The sequence below is a fragment of the Anser anser genome (assembly GCF_964211835.1).
Source record: "Anser anser genome assembly, chromosome: 7".
Classification (NCBI taxonomy): domain Eukaryota; kingdom Metazoa; phylum Chordata; class Aves; order Anseriformes; family Anatidae; genus Anser; species Anser anser.
In genome coordinates this window covers 38,104,955-38,118,266 of record NC_139727.1, presented here as the reverse complement: position 1 = coordinate 38,118,266, position 13,312 = coordinate 38,104,955, and the positions used below count along the sequence as shown (strand labels likewise).

Sequence of the window (13,312 nt, the reverse complement as noted above, 5' to 3'; positions counted from 1 at the left end):
GTTTGGGAAGCAAATGTGGTAGGAATGAGCAGTGAAGCTTGCTCATTCCTGTCGCCTTTTAATTTGCTTTTGACCAAAGGATGTTCAAGTCTGAGCATGACTTGTGTGTTTAAGAATACCAGAGATACCAAGTTCATCCAGGAGACACCTAAAGGAAGTTTCTCTGCTGGCTGTCCTGGCCAGAGCCTGTTTGCTTCAGCCAGTCCTTCATGGAGGGTATGGGGACAAGTTCTGGAGTGAGGTAATGGGGGAGAGAGATGTGGTGGCAGGCTGATGGACATTGAATGCATTTGGTTCAGATGTTCACGCGTTGGTGAAGAGCCTCTTTCCAAAGCTGATGTTGCAGTAGAGTCTTGTCTGGTGGCATGAAGCAGAGTGAGGTGTCTCCATGTCTGGGATGAAAAAAACACAACTCCGGTACCTGGAGACCAGTTTATTATGCGTGGCGTGCTGCTTGTGTTCCTGAGTAAGTGGCATTCAGTTTGGAGAGCAAAGCCTTCAGTCTTCTTTTGGCTTCAAGTGAGGAGCACTGGAGAGAGGAAAAAATACTAGTGTGATTTTCAGTTATTGAGTTACTCCATCTGGAAAGGGATGTGTATAAATTTAAAGGTCATGGAATTAGCTTTATAGACTATTTTTTTAAAATACATGTTGAGTGTAGGTTGATAGAGATTCCCAGAGATAGAGATTTGTTTGTTGCTTTTTGGCCTTTCCTTGAAGCATTTTGTTGTTGTTGTTATACATTCCATCTTTATTTTAGTAGTCTCCATATGTATTTAGTTCAGAAGTTTTACTCCATGAGTTCTGATTTCTATCCAGAGCAGTGTGTCTATGCCGGACAAATAAGAAGCAAAGAAAAAGTTTTCTGTGGCTCAGGTTCCCCTTCTTTTCCTGTTCAATTAAAAAGAGAAGTATTCAGAGTCTTAAAAATTCCCTAGTATTACCCAAACATGACCATCTTTATAGTTTCAAGTTTAGAGAAAATGACTCACAGGCATTTTTAGTAAAGGATTGCTCAAAATAGAGTCAAGTATGATTCATATTAGCAAATCAAGACACAACAGAAGCAAGAAAAAAGCCTTTAACTTGACACTTGCCCTTCCGGATGGGTGCATTGTTAAGGGGATGGCTGAGATTTCCCCTCTGTATGTGACATCTGGCAACGAGGGGAGCAGCGTGCGGGGCATGTGGCAGCTGTGGATGCTCCTGAGCTGTCACCTGCCTGTTTCTGGGGCAGCTGGGGCGCAAGGTGGGCAGGAGCTGTGCATGGTGCGACCTCTCCTGCGATGGAGCACATCCTCTCTCAGTCCCAGTTCAGTCTGTCTTGCAGGTTATCTGCGGAAGGCTTCCTGGGCGGATTGGACAAAATGGTCCTGTGATTCTGGGATTGCATCTCTGCCTTAATGGTAGGAATCCTGCCACCTTTGTATATTGATTTTTATCGGTCAGTGTAATTAGTCTATACCTAATTGTTGTGGGCACTTACGAAGATCAACCCTTTGAGTCTGAAGTTGAAGACCATGAAGTCTGTAGTTGGGTGCCTCTCACAAAGACACCAGGCTTTCACCCACCGGTGTTCACACCTTATGTCCAGCACTGTGCTGGGCTGCTCTAAATTTTGAGGTCAACATGGCACGAGACATGTCCCATCTACAGCAGTGTGCTGCTTGTAGGGACTTTAAAAGAGGAGCCAGTCTCTTTGGGTCTACCTGAACGCAAGGGGCATTCACAAAGCACACTTGTAATACAACCCTTGTGAGAAGAATTATTTAACAAATAGCCAGATAATCTAGTTTGCCTTTTCTGCAGTGTTTTAGTTTGCCCTGCGCTGGCAGTCAGCCTTTCCCAGGTTTAACCTTGCACTGAAGATTTTATCTCGCAATCCTGCGGAGACGGCTGCTGATTGTGGAAAACATCACGAACTTAGCAAGTGGATTACTGAGCAAAATCGATTTTATTTGGTACATTCATATGCTGAAAGGCAACATAATAGTGTCTGCTTTGCTTCCACACCAGCGAGGGGGAAGCGCCCCAACACATGCTGGAGACCCTGTGCGAGTCCGAGAGGCACCGACGTGTTTTGGAGCACGTTCGTCACCGACCTAATTCTGATGGCGTCGTTTTGGCTGACTGAGCAGGACCTGCCGAAATGCCTTAGGTGCATGTGCTGGTGTGCATGTTGTGGCTGTTTTTACCTACGTGTTAAACATTCCCCGTGAGCAATGAGAGCCGAGACCTTGCCCATGCTCCTTGCAGCTCCTTTGGTTGATGTATGGTGTTTTCCCTCCTTTTTGTCAAAGTGTCCTCTGCTCCAGAGATAATGCAATTGCTATGCAGTGCCGTGCAAATACTCTTCTGTATTTGTATCTCTTTTCTATTTAATTATGCTGTATAAATGTCCTCGGTAAATTTGATAAGTTGGGTGAAGGATATTGATTTTCGAGTCTCTCTCGTGCAGGGCTCCGTGCAGCAGCCGTTCACCAGGCCTGTTTCCTGAGGAGGTTTTGAAGGTTCAGCAGTTAAGTAGTTGCAGGATAACAAAGGAATTTCTCTCCTCTCCTGGCTGAGCTGCTGATTGCAGGGAAGAGAAAACATTAGTGTTGGGTGGTGGTTTTTTAAGCCTTCGACTCATGTCATCTGTAAAAGCAGGTGGGAAGGGAGACGGAGATGCAGAATAGGCCTGTTGCCTGTAACAATTTGCCTATCGCAAATAATTCCTGCTGCCAGCTCTGGGAAGGAATGAGAGGGATGCTCTGGTGCGGGACGAGGTCTGGGGGCAGCAGTGGGGGTCCCTGGGGTCCCCCCTTTCCCCTGCATCGCCCCTGATGGCAGCAAGAGCAGGAGGCAGAGCCGGTGGGTGTGCAGGGAGGCGGGAGGAGGGAATTTGGAGGGTTAAACCAGGAGGACCAACAGCCTATTTTTAACGGCAGTTTTGAATGTGAAGTGTCACTGATGTTAAAAAAAGCTCCTGGTAAATAGTGGGGAAGATGCACACGATAGTGGAAAGCCAGCTGCAGCTTTTTGAGCTGGTCGCTGCTGTTTGGGAAGAGGCTGTGAGCACTTGGTTAAGTGTTAATGTTTTAATTTTTCTTTTCTTGGCCTGAGGTCTCCCTGCACTAGGGAATTCCTTTAAACCATGCTTAGCTTTCAGGCTTTTAAGATTATTTTTGCTCTTCAAGAAGAAAAGAAGGGAGAAATGTAGATATTTGTGCACTTTCCCATTGCGCTCGCTCTCTTTTCATTCTCTTGGAACTTAAAATGTTTTCCTTTCCTTCTTTTTTTTTTTCTTGAAAATTAGACCCTGATCTTTTCTGGCTAATTTCCATGTATTTCTCATACAGGTTTTTAGCCTTGATCTATAATGCAGGCCTGTGGCTGTTCTTGATAAAACTTTGGTCCCACCGGGGCTTTCATTTACAAATCCCGATTTTCAGTAGCAAATCGCTTTCTGCAAACGTCCCCTCTCGGAGCCGGCCGCGTGCACCCCCAGGCTGGGGGGGTCCCAGCATTTCCTGCGTCCTCCTGCTCGCTGCAATGCCCTGGGAGGCCAAAGCCACTGAGGTCTCTCGTGGCAATCCGTGGAGTTGTGCATCCCCTGGCAGTGGCCGCTGCTGTCTGTCGTGTCACCGATCTGCGCATGAAAGGGACCCCGAGTAGGTGTTGCAACAATAAACCATAACAGCTCTATAGGAGCTGTCACAGTTCATTGCATCAATAATCTGTGTATTAAGGAGTCCCGAGCAGGCCTTGGCACACAATGGACCGTTACGGCTCCAGATGAGCCTGTGTAAATTTAGGTCAATAACCTGAGTGTTGTTAAATCCCAAAATAGCTTTCGTACAGCAAACTGGCGAGGCTTATAAGAAAGATGTGTAGATTATGCAAACCTGTGGTGGCCGCAGAGGATGCTCTGACTTACTGCTAAAGGTTAGTGGTGGGAGAATTATTTCATTTTATTTATGGCTGTTATCTAAACCTCTCTCCTCTCACTTTGTTCCCTCCTTCCCTCTTCTTTCATCCCTCTGGAAATTAAACTGCCTGAGCGATGCTGCAAGAGCAGCAAAGGTGAGGCGCAGAGGGAGGGATGGCTGGGGAGCCCAAACCCCCCAAAAAGGCTTTTTGCCTTCCCCGAAAGCCACCCTCTGGCCTCATCCCTGAGCCGTTCCCGATCCAAACCCTGGTCCTCGATGCCCCAGCACCCGGCTGGGCTCTCCTCCTCTGTGCCGCCGGTAGCATCCTGCTCCTGCCTCCGTCCATCCCTTCCCTTAGACCTTTTTGTACATAGGCGGTGGGGAGAGGAATGCCTCTGGCACAGGAAGGAGACCGCTTTGCATTGCAGGAGCACGCCTGAATGGGGACGTGGCCTTGAACTCTTGAACTCTTTTTTTTTTCTGTGGAGTAAGACTACCGTGTACCTGAAAACAGGACTTAGTCCGATGGAAAGAGGTAGCAAAGAGGGAACTGATCTCGGGCCACAAGGAACAGGGTTTTCCACATTTCCATTCTGAGATTTTCCATTTCACCAGCAGTTGGGCAGCAAAAGATGAATTAGCCGAGCTGTTAAAGGTATTACATCTGTTTGCCCCTTCAGAGACTTGCTAGAACATATTTTCTTCGATGATAGTAGTAAGTGTTACAAACAAAACACAGTTTTCCCCTTTGAATATTTCTTTACACAGAGCATCATCTACATAAGAAAAAAAAAAGTATGTTAAGCAACACGAATAGCTTCAGGCTATTTTATTTCATGTTGCTAAATAAGTCAATGCAGATGAGGACTTTTTATGTAAGAGTGCCTTGTAAATATAAGTGCTCAGATAAGAGCAAATTACAGCTCCAAAGATCTGGAGACAAGAGGGTGTTACTGCTCCTTCCTGCTGTTCCCAGTCCAGGCGAGGACCCAGGGCAGGCTCTGATGGAAAAGAGCTCGAGATACCTGTGATACACTGAGCAACACGGGGAGTTTGTGCCGTGCGGGGCAGTCTGACACCAACCCACAGCAGCTTTAACCCAGCAGTTAAAAACCCAGGGCAGGAGGTGGGTGCCGCGGCGGGACAGGCTGCGAAGCAGGGGTTATTATTTTACTATTTCTTTCATTTAGGAGTGATACGGAACCAAAGTCTTGAAGGAGTTGCAAAGACAAATGGTTTGGGTTTCAGGGCCCTTGAGCAGGTACATTAGACAGGTGGGACATCACGGGCACCCAGAGTGCTAAAAGTGCTAATAACCCATCTCCTTTTGGTTGTTTTGCCATTGCTGCACTCGCTGTTATGAACTTGCGAGTATATTGGAAGTATAGACTAAAAACAAATATTTAACCAAGTTCCCCACCCTGGGGCTCGGCGAACCATGCAGGACAGGCGTGATGGTGCCGTGGGGAGCCCCGAAGCACACGGCCACCACCCGGCCAGCCCTGTCGTGGGCTTGGAGGCCGGCAGCACGGGCATGCTGGTGGGAGAGACGGGCAGCTTGACGGGGGTGGGAGGATGTGGCTCCCGGCCACGTGGAGATTTTGGTATGCAGCTCGCACTCAGGAAGTTTGGCCACCCTGATTACAAACATGCGTGTGTTTGGAGATGGATGGTGAGATATTTGTCTCTTTCCTAATTTGATTTGTATTTAGATGGAAGGAGGAAAAACACCAGAGCAGGGAAGTGGGCGGCTTTGTGCGGTTTCCTAGCCAGCAGAAGCTGAAAACGGATTACAGTTCACATTCAGGGGCACGGTAGTAACTCGAAGGAGCCATCTGAAGGTAAGTGGCCGTGCCCTACCTCCTGGCAGGGAGGAAGTTGAATTTGCCTTTGTTTCGCTCTGGAGACAGATGGGCTCTCCCCTCTGGCTCCAGAGATGGATAGCTGTGTTGAGACACAACTTGATACTTTTCTCAGTTAATCATTTTTGAACTTAAAACATAAACTGCTGTTTGAGAGGGCAAAAAGGATGAGATTTGCTGTGTCGGAGTTAGGGAGGGGGAAGAAGTGAACTGAACAAAACCAAACCTTGGAAGCAACAATAGCTGCGCGCCGAAGTGTTTATATAACCAGGACTTTTTATCATAGCTATTTCATCTTATTTTCCTCTTGTCCTTGCTCTTGCTTGCTCATCTATATACAGCATATGGAAAGGTTGAAAAGTGGCAATTACTAAATGAGAGCAGACAGAAACGGTTCTCCAGCAGCTCCAGATGGGGGTTAGCGATGCTGTTCACAAGCTGTGCGCCCGCGCTTCACTCTGCAGTATAAAATGCCCTCTAACGGCCAAATAACCACATAACTCATCCAACAGACCCGCAAACACTCATTTTTCTAGGGGCTTCTAATCTGGCTGTGCAGATTTTGGCGTGGTGCTGAATTGCTGCTTGAGTAGAGGAGAGCTTTTGGTTGTCCAGATGTAAAACCAGCGAAGGTTCGTCTCTCTCCAGCATCAGCCTTTGTGATTAGTGAAAATAAATACAAGTAATTGAGAAATGCTGGTAAAATGTGGAACGAGATTTTATTTTTCGGTATGGCAGGGACCTCAGGAGACTGTAAGATTATTTCTGTATCGTTTCCTCTTGTTTATTTGAAAAGTTAAAGGTAGTTTCCCAGCCAGTTATGTGCTGTAGGGCGCGTTATCAGTGTCAGATACTTAGAAAAACAAGATAAGAGAGGTTAAAGGAGGCCCATGATTAATTAGCAGATGGATTAGGTGCTCTTGAAGCTAAGTGGATAATTTGGGTCCGGCTGCTGGTTATTGTTTTGCCCACCACCGGGCTCTTGCAAACTGTCGGTGCAGGATGAGCAGAGCATCGACCTGCCTCACTCCTGATGGCAGAAAGAGAGATGACATTTATTTTCTTTAAAGCAATTTTCTTGCAGCCTGTTTGGGCTGCCTGTTTGTGTTTCGCTGTAGGAGTGAAAGGAGTGCCGGTTCTGGTATTGCCTAGCTGAACTTGAGAAGTCACCGAGGAGCTACAGAGGGCTGTCTCTGCCTGCCAGGGGGGCATACCTGGATCTCCCGGGGAGACTTCTTTTCTCTAAGCCAGTCACTAATGCTGGAAATAAAATAGGAGCAAAATCTAGGGATCTCACTCCCTTCTTTTTCGCACCATGGCTGTTGTGGCAACTTGAATATTGCCATTTCAGCAGGTCTTCATAGTGTCTGCCTTGCTAGCGAGAACCCAACCTGGAACACAGTTCGCAACCTGCAACACAGTTCTTAAAGAAACTTAAAAAAAAAAAGTCCAGATCCAACCAAAAACCTCCCTCATGCTTTCTGCATTGTCAGGATGGAAAGGAGAGAGGTTGTTACAAACCATGTATGTATTTTTTCCCTTGAAGGACATAGAGAACTGCGATACATCTACTGAGTCAAGTAGCTTTGATGGAGTAGAGCTGACAAGGGGTACTCGCCGTGACTTGAGGGCTGAAAGGAATGCAGCATCAGCCCCTCTGTGTTGTCTTTGAAGCCTTATTATTTTAGCACAGTCTGTATCTTGTTGCATAATGTTTTAAGATGTGGTCTAAATCGTTATGTAGCGTGTTTAATTTAGCAACAGATGTGCAGGCTCATATGCCGTTATGGTACATTTTGTTCACTCATATAATAGCGAGTTACTCAAAATTGTTACCAGTTCTTCAGCACAAGACTCCTACAGCATGTTATTCTCCTTCTCTGCATGGCGAAGAGCAGAAGAGCTCTTTATTTTTCCGTCAGCAGGTGCTAACGTGGGAGTGTCTTCGTGCAGCATGCCTAACCTGCCGCATTACCGCTCTCTGCGCCGGGCTGCAGGACCCCCGCGAGCGTGTTTTCCCTGGAGGTTTTTGGGGAAAGGCACCAGGCAGGCAGCAGAGGACAAGACTTCATCCTTTAGGTTTCCGGACAGAAAACAAGCGAGTCACCTAGACGGAAAGCGCTTACTGCCACCCATGGAGCCATCCAGTCATTCCCACGGAGAGGCCTTAATGCGAAACATCACTGAACGCTCCGCGGCAGCAAAATCATACTAATAACTAATAAAGGCACTAAAGCTAATTAGCAATTATTTCGTAGCGAGAGACCTGCCGTGGCTGTTCTGAGGGTGTTGAGGGTACACCGGGGGGTGCAGGCTGCTGGGAGCCTGGCACCAAGGTTCGATTCCCGGCCGAGACTGCTTTCCCACACACCAGGAAAACCCTTTTTCCTGGTGTCCTGTTTCCCACGCGGTGTCTGAGGGCGTTTAATGGAGCGGGACAAGTCCGAACCTTAGCCACACAGAAACTGTGTGATTCCTCCTCCCAAGTGCGAGGATTTACATCCCTTGGGCATTAAAATAAAAATTAAAAATTTTTCATCCCACGTAACGAAAATCTGTGTTTGCTCTCCTTACACATATAAACGCTCAATCCTTTTCTGGTTCCCGCTGAGCTATTGTGCTTACTGGTGTCTTGACACTGCGAGCTCCACGTGTTGTTTTGTTGTTGTTTGTTAAAAGAAAGCATCCGAAGGGGGGAATATTGGCACAGAGCGAGCGGTCAGCCCTTGCCCTCCCGTGCGGCTCCCTCCTCCCTGCAGCCCTGCCAGGGCTTTGGAGAGAGCAGGCGTCGGGGCTGAGCTGGGCAGCATCCTGCTTAAGGATGCGCCGCCAGCGCAGGGAGGAAGGATGACTCAAAGTGTTCCTCCTGCATTGTACCGTCTCCTTTGTCCGCCTCCCTCCCCTGCCATTATCTCTGTGTGTCTCCTGCTTTCTTCGCTCCGCGCTTCCTTTCTTGCACCGAACTCGGCTGCTCCGTCCCCGCCGCCCTCCCCGCGGCGGCTGCCGACATCCGACATGAGGAGCCCCGGAACGGCTCACGCCGGGGGATGCCGGAGCTGGGCTCTGACACCGTAGCACAAGTGGGGTCGAGCTTCCGAAAACTGGACCTTAACGTGAAGGAGGCGGGGAGAGCTAACTGTGGCACCGGCAGATGCTAACTTCACTGTTACGGACTGTTGGTAACCCTGGTGTGCTTCCAGCCGTGGCTCCGGGAACCTCTCCTTTCCCGAGAGCACAGGAAATGTGCTGCGGTGCCATCAGAGCGTTTGGACTGGATTTTCCATTCCCCTCGATTAAGTAAGGCTTTATAAACCCGGCGTGGACGCGTGGAAGGACGACGAGACTTGGCAGGTCGCGGGGCCACGTGTTTTTCAGGGCAGGGAATCTCCATCTTGTTGGTGCCGTGTTTCGCAGAGGGTGAAAAGAAAAAAACAAAACACAGATGGAAATTGTGAGCAACAGGTTTCTGACTCCAGCAAGGGCCTGGGAGCGTGCGTGTGCCGCTTTGGGTCATTTAGGCGTGCTTGTGGTTGAAGTTGGAGAGGAGTCCCACTGTGGCCATCACCGCTGGGTGAAGTGGGGCTTGGCAGAGCGGTAGGAGCATGGGGGGACCAGGCGTCACGGAGGGCGGTGGGACTGGGGGAGCTTCGGTCACCTGCAGGGTGCCAGGCTGGTTGGATGGCGATGCCGGTGGTGGACACGTTGAAATAGATGTTGCCCGTGTTTGTGCTGCGGGAAGATGACAAAACAGCACTCCGTGAGAGCTTAGGCGAGAGTGTCCTATGTGTGAAGTCACCTTTCTGGTGCTTTTGCCCAACAGCGCCATTCATTTTGGAAAATCACCTCTTCTTTCTTTTCATTTTCCATTGGAATCTGGAAGGATAAGCCCTGTACAGCTCTCTCTTCTCCCACTTTCTGACTCATGAACTGTGTTGTTGAACAGGCGGTATTAAGAAGCTATTTAAATTGTTACTTTGGGATGTTGTTTTTTTTTCCCTAAAACATCCCGTTTAAGCACATTCCTTCTTTAAATAAATAAATAACTGACGGGCTATCATCATGTCCAAGGGTTTTCAGGAAAATTTACATTTTGAAAGACACTGTTGGAGGCTAACACGGACATGCAATTACTGTATGTAAATCGCTTCACTTGTTTCCTAATCTTGCTGAAGATGAAGTACAGTTTTTATGCGTGTGCCCCTCTCTCTCAAATTCCCTTATACAATGAGGTTTTCTTGCATTTTAATTGCTGGCCACGATTTTTGTTCTGCCGCGCCTGATTGTGTTTGTTTTATTTTGGGGAACATTTAGCCTTGCGATTGTTTCGAGATTGGGCTGGGTGGAGAAATCACCGAGGGAAGGCTGAAGTTGGGTGTGCAACTAATTGCGTCCTCCCTGCCACGAATGGAGGAACTGTCCTCTTAATTACAGCTTCGTACGAAGGCTGGGGAGCATCCGCTCGTTTCTGTGACCTGCACATCTGCTTTTCTCCATTTCATCCATCCCTGCCAAATCCCGCTCGCGAGCTCCTGCCACATTTTTAGTTAAGTCTTTGGAGTTGCGCTTTTATTGCTGGTTGGCACCGTCGAAGGCACCTGTCACAGCAAGATGGAACGGGTAAAATCGTTAGGAAGGAGTTCGTTCGTGGGCATTATGTTAAGCTGTGCGGGATTCTGCTAATACGAGCGGTAATTTCTGTGATTGTTATTAGTTCCTTTTGTAGAAAGTTTTCCTCCAGGGAGTAATACAGTGAATTGAGATGGCAGGAGGAAAGAACTTTAATGGAAGCATTTGTCCATCAGAAAATGCACTCTGTCAAAATTAAATACACTCTGCATATTGATTTTGTTTGGGGAGAAAGGACTTGCAGTCACAACATAATGAACCATTCGAGCATTTTCAGAACAAAGTGCTAACTTTTTTCTCCTGAAGTGACTTTTCATAACCCAGTATTTCTCCCTGAATGTGGGCTGGGATTTAATAGAGCTAAAAAGTCATGTGTCTGCTGTTGAACGCTGCTCATGGAAATGCTGTTAGCTACTCCTGTGTTAGCTGCACTAACAGCATGATTTTTGTTGTAAGAAATATTTTGACTGTGGCAAGCTTCTGTCTCTGGAATGGAGGTTTTCTGCTTCTTTTAAAATGTTGCATTAATTATTAATGGCAGTGGGAATCATTCTCTTTAGCATCCCTATGTTTAAAAAAAAAATCAATTAATTATTGCTATAAATCTCAGAGATTATGCTGCAGTTGTGCTGCTGGGAAATTGGCCATTAACTACCAGGAAATCGCCCATCTTCCCTGAGTCAGAATTCAGTTGTACCAACACAGCCCTTTCCCTTTTATAAATTAACTATCAATGCGATGCATAATTGATAACCATTTATAATAATAACAATAATCTCCATGAAATTGTCATCTTGGTACGCGGCGGCTTTGTTAGAGCCTTTACCCCTCGCGTGCTCAGCCCGGCCCCTTGCATTTGTTAAGTGAGAGGCCGGTGCTTTCTGGGAAGCTGCTGCTTCCCTGCCGCTTTTAGGAGCCGTGAGCTATTGGGGAGGAATAAAATCCTCTGACGGGACTATGTGAAATGAAGAACCTGACGGATCACGAGGATGAGCTGTGCGGTGCCGCTGCTGCCCGACCCCAGGGGAAGAAGAAGCCAAGGTTACCGACATTGCCCAGCTTGTGGACATCAGCCCGGATTTTTCCTATTCCTGGTGGCTTGTTCTCCTGTTTCCTACGTTATGTTACATCAACCTGGCATTTTTTTATGTCGCTGTGAAAAATTTCGTGGCAATGCAGTGTGAATATTCACCTGCTGTGGATGCTTTTGTTGTTTGGACGTGATTGGAGTGGTTTGAGCGAGTGACGCTGGGTTTGTGGCTGCTCCTGGCTCGTCGGAGTGCAGGCAGAGGGGCCGAGACTTTGCCGTCTGGTGCAGATGGCCGCCTGGGAGAGGATGTCTTGCTCGTGCCCGTTGTCTTCCCCGTCTGACCTGGCAAGGCCCCAGACGTGGTGGGGTTTTGCGCTGGTTCTAGAAGTCACGGCTCTCCGCTACCTCTGCTCTTTTGGCGACATCAGTTGGCCCTAAAAGGGTGGCGAATGGCTGCTGGGGGCTGGAGCCTCTGGGGCAGGATGTGTCCCCGGAGGGTTTACAGCTCGTATCAGGGTTGTCTGTTCTTAAAATGTCGAAGGGGATAGCTCGATAGTGAGTCACTGGCCACGTAATGTAACGCGGTAAACAATCAGTGCTCATAGCGTGGGACTGTTTGAGTTCAGCTCTCGGCGTGAGGTCTCGCCTTTTCTGCCTTGACTCATTAATACCATTGTGGAAGTGCCTTTGAAAGGCTGGACCTCGCCACGAAGATGCTGGGTGCACGTCCCATGGGGGCACCTTCGGGGTCTGCGGCCTGAACGGGGGCCTGAGCATTCAGGGGTGAAACGAGCCTTTTAATTTCTCACAAGTGCCACGCACACCACTCTGCGGATTGCTTTATTTTATCGGCATTTAAAGGTGTGCACGTTAGGGACAGGCTGTCCCTGTGAAGGGACAGGCTCTGGTGGCAGCTGGGATGTGTATCAAGGTCTTGCGGCAAATTCAAGGTCCAGTGATGACTTTTACAGGGCAAGGTTTAACTAAGACATGAAAGTGGTTGTGTGTATGCGTGTGTGTGAAAGTACTGGAAGAGCAAAAGCTGCTCTCCCTTTTTTATATACTCTCTAATAATGTTTCAGTATCTGTGAGCCTACAAAATAGCTTAATGGATTTTTTCTGCTAGGAATAGATTTTTAAGGCAGAAATAAAACTCGGAAGGCCAGACAGCGCTTTGGCAGTTCTCTTGTAGGATGCTGTTTTTTTCTGATCGCAGGGAAGATAGAGGGGCTGTGTGCTTGACTTGCGGTGTGAGAGCTGGTGGGACGCTGCGGCTGGAAGTGCTAAAGTCGCAGCCTTGGTTTCAGCAAGGCTGCTGGGCTGTTTGGGGCGGGTGGGTGTCACCTCCCGTGTTGGAAGTCCCATTCACCAGCTCCTCTCGTCTCTCGACAGGATCGATAGTGGCGTTATGCATGCCGACTCCCGTGAGTTTTCCTGAGTTCCTGGGGGACTGCTTTGCTTTTTGAATCAGAAAGTTGCAAAATACCATCAAGAATGGCACTTGTGGATAAACACAAAGTCAAGCGACAGCGACTGGACAGAATCTGTGAAGGTAAGAGGATGTTCCACTGTTCTGTTAAAGTTGACAGACTGCTAAGGTAGAATACCTCATTTTTCCTTGTTTTGTTCAGCACTTAGAGATAATGAGATCCAGATCCATGACTAGGTTTCCCATCTTCTGTGTTGACACAAAATACGGTCATAGTGGTGTTGAAACGTTGGCAAGGGATCTGCTGGTTCCTCCTCGCAGTCCTGCGGACAGGAATGCTTAATTACCAAATCTTCTCCTTTCATCCTGGTTTCTACTGAAATGCTGTAGTCACTCCCAGTTTGAAGTGCAGCTTAAATTTGTGCTGCCTTGAGAAAAAGGTCGTGCTCTGTTA

At 47.9% G+C, this 13,312-nt stretch overlaps 1 protein-coding gene across 4 annotated transcripts in view; it reads left to right on the top strand.

The window, feature by feature from the left end:
* The window catches only part of CTBP2 (C-terminal binding protein 2), a 125,058-nt gene that overhangs the window by 56,606 nt on the left and 55,140 nt on the right, over nucleotides 1-13,312 (top strand). The window contains exons 1-2 of one of the 4 annotated variants that reach the window (XM_083843920.1): nucleotides 5,732-5,752; nucleotides 12,822-12,981. In XM_083843920.1, coding sequence (XP_083700046.1) covers nucleotides 12,924-12,981 — 58 coding nt within the window. In that variant the 5' untranslated portion in view covers nucleotides 5,732-5,752; nucleotides 12,822-12,923. Of the gene's footprint in view, nucleotides 1-5,731; nucleotides 5,753-8,500; nucleotides 9,071-9,204; nucleotides 9,225-12,821; nucleotides 12,982-13,312 lie in introns of those variants that run through there. The other 3 variants (XM_083843919.1, XM_083843921.1, XM_083843918.1) reach the window with 3 other exon arrangements.